This window comes from Gasterosteus aculeatus, chromosome 13, assembly GCF_964276395.1.
Source record: "Gasterosteus aculeatus chromosome 13, fGasAcu3.hap1.1, whole genome shotgun sequence".
Taxonomy (NCBI): domain Eukaryota; kingdom Metazoa; phylum Chordata; class Actinopteri; order Perciformes; family Gasterosteidae; genus Gasterosteus; species Gasterosteus aculeatus.
The window spans coordinates 12,742,606-12,756,402 of NC_135701.1; the positions used below are offsets into that span (position 1 = coordinate 12,742,606).

The 13,797-nt window shown below is 43.0% G+C and overlaps 1 protein-coding gene across 1 annotated transcript; it reads left to right on the forward strand.

The window, feature by feature from the left end:
- Positions 1–1,057: 1,057 nt before the first annotated feature.
- On the forward strand, positions 1,058–9,491 carry nr2f1a (nuclear receptor subfamily 2, group F, member 1a). Its single transcript, XM_040195739.2, has 3 exons — positions 1,058–2,938; positions 4,343–4,870; positions 8,275–9,491. Exons 1-3 carry the CDS (start codon positions 2,506–2,508, stop codon positions 8,547–8,549), a joined length of 1,236 nt encoding a protein of 411 aa, XP_040051673.1. The 5' UTR covers positions 1,058–2,505; the 3' UTR covers positions 8,550–9,491.
- Positions 9,492–13,797: the final 4,306 nt, after the last annotated feature.

Sequence of the window (13,797 nt, forward strand, 5' to 3'; positions counted from 1 at the left end):
AATACACTGTTTTTGATAACGACTAACGCACATCTATTTAACTGTGTGTTCCATCTAAATCACATCCAGTCAAATAAATGGTACATTTTGGGGACTAACAATATTTCAATTAAAAAAAAACTACTTTATTCATTGTTGTCCATAACAGGTTTTTTCTATGTCATTCGACCTGAACATCAAAGGGATGCTGTTTTGAGAAAGTAAAATAATAGAAGGGGAAATGGTACGCAAAACGTTTCTTATTTCATTTCTAAAATCAACTTTTATGTTTTAAAAATTCATGTTTGATGACTCGTGCATGCATTAATATATATGGTTGTAATTGTACAATGTACGCTAGATGGCAGCGCGATCCAGACATTTTTTAGTTCGAGGTGGTAAGCCTGCAGAAACCGTCACACAAAAAGCCGGAATCCCCATGTAAATTCCATGCAACTTTGCATGATTTTGAATTACTGTCATTATTAAGACATAATATGACACCAGCTCAGTGATTGTGAAGACTATAGGACCTCAGTAATTATGGAATATTGCTTATTACTCGGTCTAATTTTAGAGATTTTCGACCGCTCGCACGACGTCCCGTTTGTATAACACATTGTCTTTTCTGCATTATTTTCCCTGTTGGCATTTTGTTAACCTTCATATCTAGTTTTAAATACATTGTAAGTTTTAATCGGCGAGACTGTGCCGGTTATAGACGAGGGTGTACCGCAATGCGCATGCCAACGAGGCAACAATGTGTGGGCATTTCAATTCGCTTCGAAATAATACCGGCACCCGTTCATTTTATAATAAAGATACGAGTCTAAGACAGACCATTTTGAAACTTCGGGGGAATTTCTGAGCCATAGTCCCCTTTTCGCCGTTGCGCCTAGTTTTTGGACTATTTGTCGTGCGTAAAAAAGCTTTGTCCCCTTTTGCCTTTAGCCCGCTTTTTCTGCTATTCTATTCAGGGTTTCTTCCTCTTTTTGGTGACAATAGACGGCCCATACTAATCAGGTTTCAAAGTAAATAGCAGCGCGGGGCGAGCTCAATGTAAATTGTGCCTGTCAAAGCCCCCCAGCCCCTCCAGCCGTAGATTGCAACACTGCAAAAAATATCCATGCCCAGACATTAGTCTGTTCAGTATTGAGTCGGAAAATCTTGAATTTACCAAAAGAGGAGACTGGATCTTCCATCAACGTGAGATGCTCCCACTTGTGCCATGCAATGCTAATCAAGCCGTCAATGTAAATGTTATTACATCGATTGTTCATTTACAAAGGGGATATCCTTGTGTACTTGGCTTTATTTCATTGTATTGGCACCTGTAAAATGAAACGCGATAGCGGTTGGAAACAAGCGGATGCGCGTAATCGGCACTTGGCTATTTTGTACTGTGTTTAATAAGAAATATAACATTTAAAGATTTGAACACGGGACCGGATGACTTGTCGAGATGGACATTTTTTGCAGTGAATGAACAGAGGGGGACTCTAACCAATAGAAAGAAAGAGAGGGCTTGGCTATAACCTTAGCCTCCCATTTTCTCTCTCTCCCTATCTCCCCCCTCTCCTCCTATCCTCCTCCTCTATGCAGGGCTCTGGCCAGTCAGTCGCCTTTGATTATCAGTCTCCAGCAGCCCCTCTCTTGGCTCCTTGACACGAGCACCATATAAGGCGCAGCGATCTCCATAGAAACGTGTCAGTTTCAATAGTAGTGTCAAAGTTCACTATATACAGACATTCGCGCAGATCCCTCGTTTCGGAAACATTGCTCTGCTGGTCCTCCCGTTTAAGCGCATTCATTTTTTGGGTCTCTCCTTCTTCTTGCATATTCTATTAGTTGTTGCTGTTGGTCTTCTTTTTTTTCATCTTTTCTCGTCGTATCTCCATTCCTCCTGCTGGAGAGAGGTGAAACTATACATGGGCACTTCATTCGGCGACGCGGTTTGCTTTTGCTGCTGGGCGCGATGATGAGGCTTATTTAAGAATATAGATGTGAAAATCCGGCTCTTCAGTTTTTTTCCCTCCACTCCTTAAACGACGAAGACGGGAGTGTAAAGGAGCAAGGGGAAGAAAGGAGAAAGGAATTTATCTCCGCAGCACTTTGGATCGCGTGCCTTTCCAGCAAAAGGTTTTTTTTTCCTCCCTCGTTCCTGCGTCCATGTGAATCGCTCCTGCCGTCTCTTTGTGGCTATTTTGTATCAAACTGCAATTTGCTACGACCGGACTCTGCTTTTCACAAGATTAGGGATTCCTGAATGGCTGACTGCGATTTACCTTGGAACTGGCCTCCCGATACTTGCAAATCCTGATCGGGTGCCTTTTCAATCCCCCTGTATTTTGATTGCATCGATCGCGTTCTACTCTCATTCTTACCCCGTATGAGATTGCGTGCTTCGATTTGACTTTGCACTGCCCCGTCCTTTTGAGATCCCGTCTCTTCTTTTTTTTCTCCCCCTTCAACGCTTCGTAAACACCGGCGATCATTTCGCTTTATAGCACTTTCCGGGGCCGAGATATGGCAATGGTAGTTAGCGTCTGGAGAGATCCGCAGGAAGACGTGGCCGGAGGACCTCCGAGCGGTCCGAACCCCGCGGCGCAGCCGGCGAGGGAGCAGCAGCAGACGGCGTCGGCGGCTCCGCACACTCCGCAGACCCCGAGCCAGCCGGGACCCCCGTCCACACCGGGGACCGCCGGGGACAAGGGGAGTCAAAATTCCGGACAGAGTCAGCAGCATATTGAATGTGTGGTTTGCGGAGACAAATCGAGCGGCAAACACTACGGCCAGTTCACCTGCGAGGGATGCAAAAGTTTCTTCAAGAGGAGTGTACGGAGGAACTTAACATACTCGTGTCGTGCCAATAGGAACTGTCCGATTGACCAGCACCACCGAAATCAGTGCCAATACTGCCGGCTGAAGAAATGTTTAAAAGTGGGAATGCGGCGGGAAGGTGAATATATTTTTAAAGCCAATCCTAATTGCGCCTCCTAGTAGCAGACGAACGGGGCTGCCATGTTGCATTAAGGTCAAAGGCGTATGTCTTAGCACACTGCGGTCTCAATCCGGGGTTTTCGGGGATGTTTGCATGAATGGTCGAGCTTTCTGACCACGTAGGACGGGCAAAGGCCAGTGCAGTCACCGCAGTTCAGCGTGTGAATACGAGCCGCCTGAACAAAGCGGCTCGTCGAGCTGATCCTTTTATTTATCTTTTTCTTGCAGTGTAAATTGTAGTATTATCAAACAAAAGCATTCAGCCCACTGGGCTTTTTTTACGTATATTATTTTGGTCAGAAGAGGGGTTATGTGTGTGTGTCTGTGTGTATGTCTGTATGCCTGTGTGTATGTCTCTCTCTCTCTCTCTCTCTCTCTCTCTCTCTCTCTCGCTGTGTGTGTGTGTGTGTGTGTGTGTGGGTGTGTGTACGTGGTTGTGTACAGTGGGGAAGCCTAATAGTCCATTTTATAAGTAAATGCAGGTTACTAATTTATAGTTGTGCAGACGGGTTTGGTAGCTGTGTGTGTACATGTCAAATGAACACACTACAAACGCACGTCTCGCTCCAGCTCTTTATGCTGACTAGACAGCTCAGACACACTGAATAATGCCGCTTAAGTTGTTCATGGCTCATTGTTTTGCCTGGTGCATCGCAGGACGTTTAACTTTACTTTCTATCTCAGGTGTTTTATTACAATTCATGCAAACATCCGTTTTTCAAAATGGACTATTTGTGAAACAAAGTCCAATCAAAATGCCCTGTAATATAAATATTTTATCTTTAGTAATAAACAATAGCTGGAAACCTTTTATTTCAAGCTGACCCTTTGGTGTCGGTAAAATGTATAAATGTGGATGAATTAAACTGTAATTATCATTCACATTTCTAATATGTGTCGCCACAATGAATTACTGTTAATAAAAACAAAACCCCACGTAAATAAAATGGTAAAGTAATACAAGTAGGCTGCTGCATACAATAGACAAATGCCTTTGTTAAATCTACTTTTGTATTACAGAAAATGTGTGTTTACTGTATAAATGTGATTGAATTTTAATTTTGAATACAATCCATGTAGCGTCCAACCTTACATTTGAACCCAAACAGTTTGCAGGTTGAGAGACACAGCTCATCTGTTCTCATGAGATGTTTACGCTGATGGCAAAACCATTTAATCTTACAAAACGCCGTTTAGTATTGAAAACGTTTTGTTCAGCGTGCTGAATTTAGATCTCGGGGCAGCATGCCGTTTTACAGAAGTGAAACACTAGCGGTAGCCTCCTATGCGGCTTTACTACTCATGAACAATGTTTATCAGTCCTGGATGCACATTTCCTCTTTTTTCTCTTTCTTTTTGTTAGCGGTTCAGCGAGGACGAATGCCTCCAACTCAACCCAACCCAGGCCAGTACGCGCTGACGAACGGGGACCCCCTGAACGGCCACTGCTATCTGTCCGGATACATCTCGTTATTGCTGCGGGCCGAGCCTTACCCAACGTCCCGGTACGGGAGCCAGTGCATGCAGCCCAACAATATCATGGGCATCGAGAACATCTGCGAGCTGGCGGCTCGTTTGCTCTTCAGCGCCGTGGAGTGGGCGAGAAACATCCCTTTCTTTCCCGACCTGCAGATCACCGACCAGGTGTCCCTTCTCAGGCTGACGTGGAGCGAGTTGTTTGTGCTTAACGCAGCCCAGTGCTCCATGCCTCTGCATGTGGCCCCTCTGCTCGCCGCTGCGGGCCTCCACGCCTCCCCGATGTCCGCCGACCGCGTTGTGGCTTTCATGGATCACATCCGGATCTTCCAGGAACAAGTGGAGAAGCTTAAGACCCTGCACGTAGACTCTGCAGAGTACAGCTGCCTCAAGGCCATCGTGCTTTTTACATCAGGTGGGTGTCCGACATTTCACGCAGGAACACGTTGATAAATCCAGCGAGGCCTAGTTGCAGTGACGTTACTGGGGACACTGGGAGCGGGGCGAAAGGCGGCAAGCGTCAAGCACACGTCTGTCAAGTGTAGTCTGGTCACAAACCAGAGTTTACGAGATGTTTGCGTTGCCGATAGGACAGCTTTAAACAGCTTGCCACATATCCACTCGTGGATACTCATGCATGCTCATGTCAGCGGGTGCCGCAGCATAATACGTGTAAACAAATCCAGAGCGAATCGCGCTTTTTTACTTTTAACATCCAGTTAAATGCACATGATTGACAAGCTCATGCATGTAAATGTTTTCATAATTTTTTGAGTTTAAACGTTTTTGAACACGTCTAAGCCGACAGCGAGACTGTGTAGGTTCGCGTCCATAAATTTTGGAACAGGTGTCAAATAATCGAGCGTAAAGATGAAATAGTCCATCACAGAATGATATATGACAGCCGATGCATTTATGAATGTTAGTGAATGCCTTCATCCTTGTTTTGCGTGCACAAACACATGTCTTGGGGGCAGGAAATAATCCTTTGCAGACTGAGATCTAAAAAGCTGATGGAAGTTGACTCGTATGTCAGTATATCGCTGCTGTAGCAGCGCTGCCGTATTGATTGTTAATAGATCTATGTTAAGTTATTCAGGATAGTGTATTTTGTTCCAAACATTTTAAAAAGTAACCCACGTTGTTAATCGGCCATTTGATAGCTTACTGGGGCAAGATATTGAAGTCCACATTTACTCACGTTGCATAATTTGGCTGCTATTTTGGAGTTAGTTGTCTATGCGTTTGGGCCATTAGGTCAGGTTATGTAAAGGGGACATTTGGGGATCGGGAGGGATTGGAAAGTTTTCCCAGAAACTACTTAAAAACTTACCGAAAAGTTTGAACTTTATTGTCTGAAATTTGATATTAAAAAAACTGTCCCATGGTTTTATATAACCTATAATTGGACACGTTCCTGATCAAATATTCCGCTTTACTGTAGTTCTCAGATTTGGAGTTACATTGGAACTGTTACCACTTTTAATATCCCTAGAAAGCGTCATAACTCAAGTTCAGGTCCGGTTTCCCCAATTATTGTTTATTATTTACCTAGCAGCACATTGCAAACATACATTATATTTATTGTTTAATTATATATATATATATTATTGTTGTTATATATATATATAATTGATACATAATCCATCACAATATTTTTAATCAAGTAAAGTGTGTGTGAAAATTAGCTGAGAATGGTCAAGATCTTAATTATCTAAACTATTCAGGACTCACCAAATGTACAGGAAGGAATATATTATACTCCTTTAATTTAAGTTTTTTTTTACCAAAGTGACACTGTCATGCAGATTTCCTTCAATTACAGAACTTTCTATTTTTCAATATTTTCAGTTTTTTTATATGGCAACTTTGACAAGATACAATTAAATCCTTATCTGAGGTGTCTAAAGTAATGTGACATTCTGTTTAATGCCCTTTATTGTCCTGCACCATATTTTCCTATTGCCCTGCCTTTCAGTAATTCAAGATAAACTTCATAACAACCTCCACATTTTCCAGATAATTTAAAGATAATTTAGTTTAGTTGGTCAAGACCAGTGTGACTCCAGACCTGTCTGCATTTTGATGCATATAATGGTGTCCACTATTTTACCACAGCTCACGTCTGTATCTTCCACCACATAAATAGTCGTTTGTAAATCTCGAAGCTTTCAGCTCCCAGCTCAGTTTCCTGGAGTAGTTGGATGCAGGTTGCAGGCAAGACGTAATGGAGAACCATGGGGTGTCTTTGACCAGCTTTCTTTTGACGCACACATTGAAATGCACCTTCAAACTCAACAAACTGTAGCATTGCAACAATTAATCATCATTATCAGCTATTTTACCTTACATTTTTAAATGTAATCAATTTTCACCTTATTGATTTCTGTAGATAAAAAAAAGGACACTCAGCGTTAATCCAAGGGGATTTACATACATGGGGCTTTGACCGGCTGGAATAAGGTCACAGTAAATCACCCCAAGATCCCAGCGTTGCCCCCCGAGTTCATAAGGTTATTGTGTCTGGCCATAGTGAGTTATTGCACGGATGAATCACGTATAGCCTTAAAAGCCTCTGCCCGGTGTTTAATGTATTAGTGCTTCAGAACTAAAGCTGTCTTCCGTGTGTAGTCCGTAAAAAAAGCATGCATGGCTCAATACAGAAGCTTTTTAGGACCGTCTATACCCTACGAGGGAATAAACCCGCGGTTATGTTGCTCTCGTCTGCAGCCGTTAATAGCATCACGCATACTTGGGTTGTGTAAAAAATAAATATTTATGAAACAGGGCATTGTACATTACTACGCGCTCTTTAGTCAAGTGTGGCTGCACGGGGATGCACCAAAACACACGCTGAGCCCTGCGTACTGCGCACGCTCATTTCCATGTCGCTTCTGCGCGACTATTGACTTCTCCTCCTCTAATAAATGTGATCGCTTCCAGCGCCCTGTCCTATAGGCTCCAATGAAAAACAGGGCAAAAGTGGTCTATGGAGAGAAGAGTGGAGAAATGACTTAACAGCTTATTGCAGAGTAATTAGGTCACATTACATCCGGTGTAATTTCAGATTCATCAGTGCCGTTCATGTTTCCTTATACATGAATCCCCAGAGTTCAGACATCAAGAGCCTCGGCCTTTGGGCCTATACCCTATCACCTTTGCTCCACTGCCCCGCCAAGTCTTCCTGTAGTCGACAATAACAGCGCTTCCATGACGTTTAACTCTATATTCTTGTAGATTGTTGTTTGAGGCAGAGGTACCCTCCACTGAATTGTGCATCCCTCGCGCCACCAGCAAGCCCTTGTTTATTCTGCGTGACAGTCCCACTCGCCCAGCGTTATCTAGCGTGTTTGGCCAGTGTGTTTGTTCATTCCACGTTCAATAATACGTAAAGGCCGACGTTGAATGATAACAGGAGGCTTCTGCAGGAATTAAAATTGGGCATGGTATGGTGTGCACTTGTTCACAACTAAACTGATGCGAACAAATTGCCAATGCGTTGTGTTCATATTTTGGAAAGACAATATCGGCGCAATTCTCTGCCTAATTTGAGTGTTAAAAATTGTATAAGATGAAAAGGTTCAATATTTAACAATATTTCGTTTTTAGCCTGGTGAACTGAGAGTCTGATCTGTTTTAATAACAATATAATATGATAATAATATTTTATTTGGAAATATGTTTTCACTTGTTGCACAACCTGTTGGAGTTTATCTACCAAATAAAATGCGACCGGGAGACTTTTCCATAACATGTTGTACGTCAGGGTTTCAGAGACATTTTGACCCTGACCGCATTTGTCTTTGTTGTGTTCCTCAGACGCTTGCGGCCTGTCGGACGCTGCTCACATCGAGAGCTTGCAGGAGAAATCTCAGTGCGCCCTGGAGGAGTACGTGAGGAGCCAGTACCCGAACCAGCCCAGCCGCTTTGGAAAGCTCCTGCTGCGGCTGCCCTCTCTGCGCACCGTCTCATCATCGGTAATCGAGCAGCTGTTCTTCGTCCGCTTGGTAGGTAAAACTCCTATTGAAACCCTCATCAGGGATATGCTATTATCCGGGAGCAGCTTCAACTGGCCTTACATGTCCATCCAATGATCCTAATATGAAAGTGGGAGAAAGAGAGGAAAAAAGGACCAAAATGCAGCACCCCTCACCCCATCCTCCTCCAAGAAGACTATATATAGGACCTTTTATGAGAAAATTGGAAGACATTACTTTTTTTCTGTCTTCTGGGACTGAGATGGAATACATTATGTACAGAAAAATATTGGAACTGGACTTTACACCTGTATAAATCCACCTTCATCGTCAAGAACAATACTCTTCATTTTGTAAAATACTAGTCTTTATTTTCCTTTTTTTTTGTAAAAAATACAAATAAAATGAAAAACATCATATGCGCAGTAAGAAAAAAAGACTTAGCGGGAAAATAATGTTTCCAAGCAATTATAAGAATTGTCCTGTGTCTATGTACCTCTCTGTTTTGTATTTTTTCTGGTTCTAAACCAGGGTTTCTGTGATTCTATACTAATAATTTTTTGATATAACCTTTTGCTTCTTATAATGAGTGCGATATATGTTGTCGAAGCTATGTTCTCCAAGAATTAAAATTGAAGTGAGAATTTAAAAACAGAAAAATAAAGAAATTTAGACGAATGAGAAACAGTCTAATCGCTATGACAATATCACCACTGATGGTTGAACTTTTTTCCCAATTGATACGATGGACCTGCAACAGCAGCAAACTGACCTCCAGGACATTTTAACTGTGAGGACGTCTGGGGCGCCATTCCCCGGACCATGAATGCGTGTGGAGTCGATCATCAGTCAAAGGAGAGACATGAAAATCAAAAGCACTTTTAATATATCATTTCAAATACATTTTGTTTGTTCCGTCTTGAATATTTTCATTGTTTCTTGAATTTTATTGATTGTTGCCTTCAATTTGCTTACTCCATGATGCAGCTTTTTGCAGAAGGGTCGGTTGATGAAGTTGTGTGATGGTGACTGTACTATTAAAAAAGAAATAGGCAACAATGTCTCATTCTCAAGCATTTTCCTGGAAGTAACTATCAACATTCTCGGGTCATATTGTACATCATCAGAAGGGATCTGCTCTGCGCGCTCCCGAACGAGTCACTGTTCTGCATTACCTCATACTGAAAAATGCACTTCTGAATGCAATGTTTGCCTCCCTCTATTACACACCACCGAGGTGAAACGCGGGATTTAGCGTGGTAATGAAACAATGGGTGCGTCATTTACATTTTATCAGACACACGGAGACGACTGACAGTGCAAACACAAAGAAGGGACGGCTATACGCGACGAGCTAGTGAGCTCTCTGCCAGCCTGTGAGCGTATTAATGTTTAATTATTTTCCCAGACAGTAAGGAAAGCCAGCGCGCCACACACAGCCACCTCTATCCCACCTCACGTGGCTCAATCAAGGTGATTCCTCCCAAACCAAACCATATCCCCTTCTCCCGCGTGCTTAAAAACTCCGCCTTATACCTCTATATTGATGTGGGCGTCATTTGGCAAAGGGGTAAGGCCCCGCTGCAAAGCTGCTGTGATATGCGTGATCAATCTGGAAAATGTATTTTACAGCATGTAAGCCAGTCGATAGGAACACCGAGGGTGATGCATTGTGTGGGAATAGAGGGGAGGACGGAGAGGGAGGGAGAGTAAGAAAGAGAGAGAGAGACCGTGGAGCCAGTGCAGAGACAAATGAGGGGAAACGTGTGAGATGGTTGGCACGTGCGTGTGCGTGTGCGTGTATGTGTGTGAGGGAAGGAGAAAGAAAGAAAGAGATGTGGCCTTGGTTTCCCTGATACATTCAGAATGTAATGAGTACATCGATAAGTCCTCAACGTGTTAGATGGGTTACATGGAGTTTCTGTCCTTGCTTTGGTGCGTCGGTCTGTGCGCGTTTTGTCTCCATATAATCCACAAATGACACAGGAAGCCCAGTCATGGACCCGGATAGCTTCACTGTCATTTCAGCGTAACACTTACGCGTAAAGGGGTAAATGTGATAAATTGGATATGCGTTAAGACGAAAGAGGGGTGTTCGGTTTGACAATTATCACATGTACCTGTTATTCCCCCTTCTTCATCATCAGTCGTGTCGCCATATTGCGCACGTCTTCATCTACTGACTGGCAGCGATGAGGGAACGGAGGACGGCAGCTGAACTGCATGTAGCCCGTTGCAAAGTCACTATTTGATACCGCCATATTTGTTATCTGCCTTATAGGATTGGGGGAGGGGTATTTGTGTATATTACCTGTCTCGTTCAAAGGCTACAATATTACGGTATTCATTAGTTCAGACTCGTGCTGTTCTTTAGGTTGTCCTCAAATGCTCTCTCACAGGGATCCATTCTCATGTTTAACGTCTATTCAGGCATTAGATTCCAATCGACCTGTCTGCACCACTGGGTCAGTTGTCGGACGCCTACGCCACTGTACAAACATGTTATATTGCGTCAGGTTGGATCGTTTCCTTATTATTAATATGGTTCTCCCGGAGATTTAGGTCAGGTGGAAGCTGCACAGTAATGACTTAAATGGAGCTGATTGATGCTGGTGGTAGACCATGCTCAATTGAACCAAACCACATACACACATATACAAACCCTTAACACTTTAAAAGGATCATTACTGCAGCACTGCAATTGTTTATCTCGTTCGTCTTCAACTTGGGTGTTTGGAGAATAACGCAGAGGATCGACGAGGAAAGCTTGTTGTTCCAAGAGAAAGAACATGGCTTTATGTGTCTCTGGACTTCATTTTCTGTTTGCTTATCTAACGCAGATTTCCACTTTCCCTGCATCCTCTTGCTGCGAGCAATTTGGTTATACAATTGTACCACATACAAATCAATAGTTCCGAAATAGACGAGATGCTGGCATGTGTTGCCAATTAACGTTTCTGTGAAGACAATAAAAGCTAAACACACGAGAACTGGGAAAGGTGATATTTTTCATACATGTATTCAGGCTGCAGACAACTCGTGATTCTTTGACAGAAGCTCAAATCATGCAACACCTCAAATGTCACAGTTACACATTTATCATGGACACGTGTCATCAAATTCCTCATCCTCTGCTGTGACGACAGCATTATCAGTACTTGTTAATACAATATTCAATAGAATAAAAAGTGCATAAAGCAAATGCATTGTCGTTGGACTATGGCTGCGGTGGGTCAGGGAGATGGATACGAGGCACACTATGGGCCCCAATTGTGTCTCTGTAATTTCGGAAACTCCTGTTACCAAAGTGTTACTCCGAAATGAGTTAAATAACCATTTACCTTTGTCAAGTTTCATTCATCAAACCACAAGTGGAAGACTCCTAACACGGGGGGGCTATTTGTTAGCTTTACACAAGCAGCTGGGTGCGATTTCACGTTTGAGATATCCGTCTGAAAGCAAAACATTTATTATCCTAAGTTGTCAGCGATCCTATTTCTCCAAAAAAAACCTCAATGCTAGCCAGTGTTTGATGCAGCTGTGGAAACGTTGTATTGTCGTCACACGTCGCTTCATTTCACTAGCTTTCCTGGTCACATTTGACAAATACTGCTGTTTGAGACAATAACAATTTCCAAACAGCGGCCGCGTGTATGAATGGGGGTCCTATGAAGTATGACACGGCTTATTTCTCATATTGTCTTGTGCGTAGAAAATGATGACAACACACGACGAAAAGTGGTGCACCGTGTCTGCCACGCATCTCACTCATAAGAGCCTGCAAAATGGCAGGGAACGGCACGGTGATGACAAATGACCAAAATTAAATGGATTCCCGTGAGATGTTTGCTCTATAACCCTCCTAACGGCCCGCTTTTCTTGTTGTATTGACTGTACACAGTCAACAGGAAAAAGACATATTCTATGATTACAACGTGCTGTTCTGAGATCCGTCTGCGAACCTCATAGGCAACCTTTAAGCCATGGATCAAATCCAGCCCGACGGGGTATAAAATATCCCGAGTTGTGAATGTAACATAAGGGGACGCCTCCAGGGGACGCCTCCACGCGCTTGTGTGTGCATGTGTGCGCGCATGCACGCACGCACGCACACACACGCGCACGCACGGATTCGTCGTGATTGTCTAAACTGCGTGTTGGCAATGGTCGTGATTTTCTATATGTGTGAGGTATTTCTATATGTGTGCGGGCGCTTTCGTTTGCATCTCCGTGCGTAATACACGTGTATGTGCGCGCTACTGGTCGAGGGAGAGAGAGAGAGAGAGAGAGAGAGGGGTGGTTGTGAGGGAAAAAAAACCGGATTGCTGTGTAAGCGGATCCCTTTGTGTTGATTTAGGAAGACGTTTGCTGTATATAACGTTCAAGGCTGATAATATCATTGCCTAGCCAGATAAATAAAGCATTGGCCAAAACCATCGGGTCAGCTATCGATCCGCTTTTTCTCCGAGAGGGAGAGAGTGTGTGTGTGCGTGTGTGTGTGTGTGTGTGTGTGTGTGTGTGTGCTTGTGTGTGTGCCTGCGGAGGGCGACAGGAGGAGGGGTTTAGAAAAAAAAAGAGAGAGAGAAAGGGAGAGAGACCTTACTCATTAGCATTCCACAGCCATGGACTAAACGCTGACAAGTAACAGAGATATCCAGCTCTACGCCATTGCATGCGTTTTGCCCCCTTTGTCTTCTTCCCCTGGCCCTTCATTTCCAGCGGACAGATCTCTCGTCACAGCCAAACACGTTTTATATTTGTGCCTTCTCCACCCGTTTGCACGTAAGGACCCCGTGCACGAGAAAAAAAAACACTTCCAGTAAAGCCCAGAAAAAAAGTGATGTTGTAAAAGCAGTGCAAAAGTGACAGCGCTAAGCGCACTCGCATTACTTGGAAGAGAGATTTTCAATTGTGCGGGATTCAACTGCTATTATTTAGATAAATAAGGAAAAACACAATTACACCCTGCATATCCATTATGGAACGAACAGCTCAATGATCTTATTTCCAGTTCAATTGTATATTGTTATTTTCCCATGGGCGGGAAGGATTCGAATGTCTCTGTGAAATAAAGTTTTACCATTGAAACGTTTGTCCTCTAGTTTACTATTAGTTACAACATAACCTGAAGAATAAATGCTGTAACAAAAACCAAAATCTCTCAGCCTTGAAAAGTTAAAGTTGTCTTCAAATGATTATATCAATTATTTGCAATTGTATTATAATATGTTAAGAGGAAATAAAATACAGTTTAAATAAATCAATCCCAACGTTAAAGATTTGAATGAGTAATCCGAGGACTAATGACATTATTTGAACAAGCGCCTTTTTTTTCTGATGACTATATCTTAATAGGCATTCAAGT

Bases quoted from the DNA above. Each gene is read 5' to 3' on its own strand.
- nr2f1a (XM_040195739.2), top strand. From the start codon at position 2,506: ATGGCAATGGTAGTTAGCGTCTGGAGAGATCCGCAGGAAGACGTGGCC. The intron at 2,939-4,342 runs GTGAATATATTT...TCTTTTTGTTAG, and splicing joins AGTGGGAATGCGGCGGGAAG to CGGTTCAGCGAGGACGAATG. The intron at 4,871-8,274 runs GTGGGTGTCCGA...TGTGTTCCTCAG, and splicing joins CATCGTGCTTTTTACATCAG to ACGCTTGCGGCCTGTCGGAC.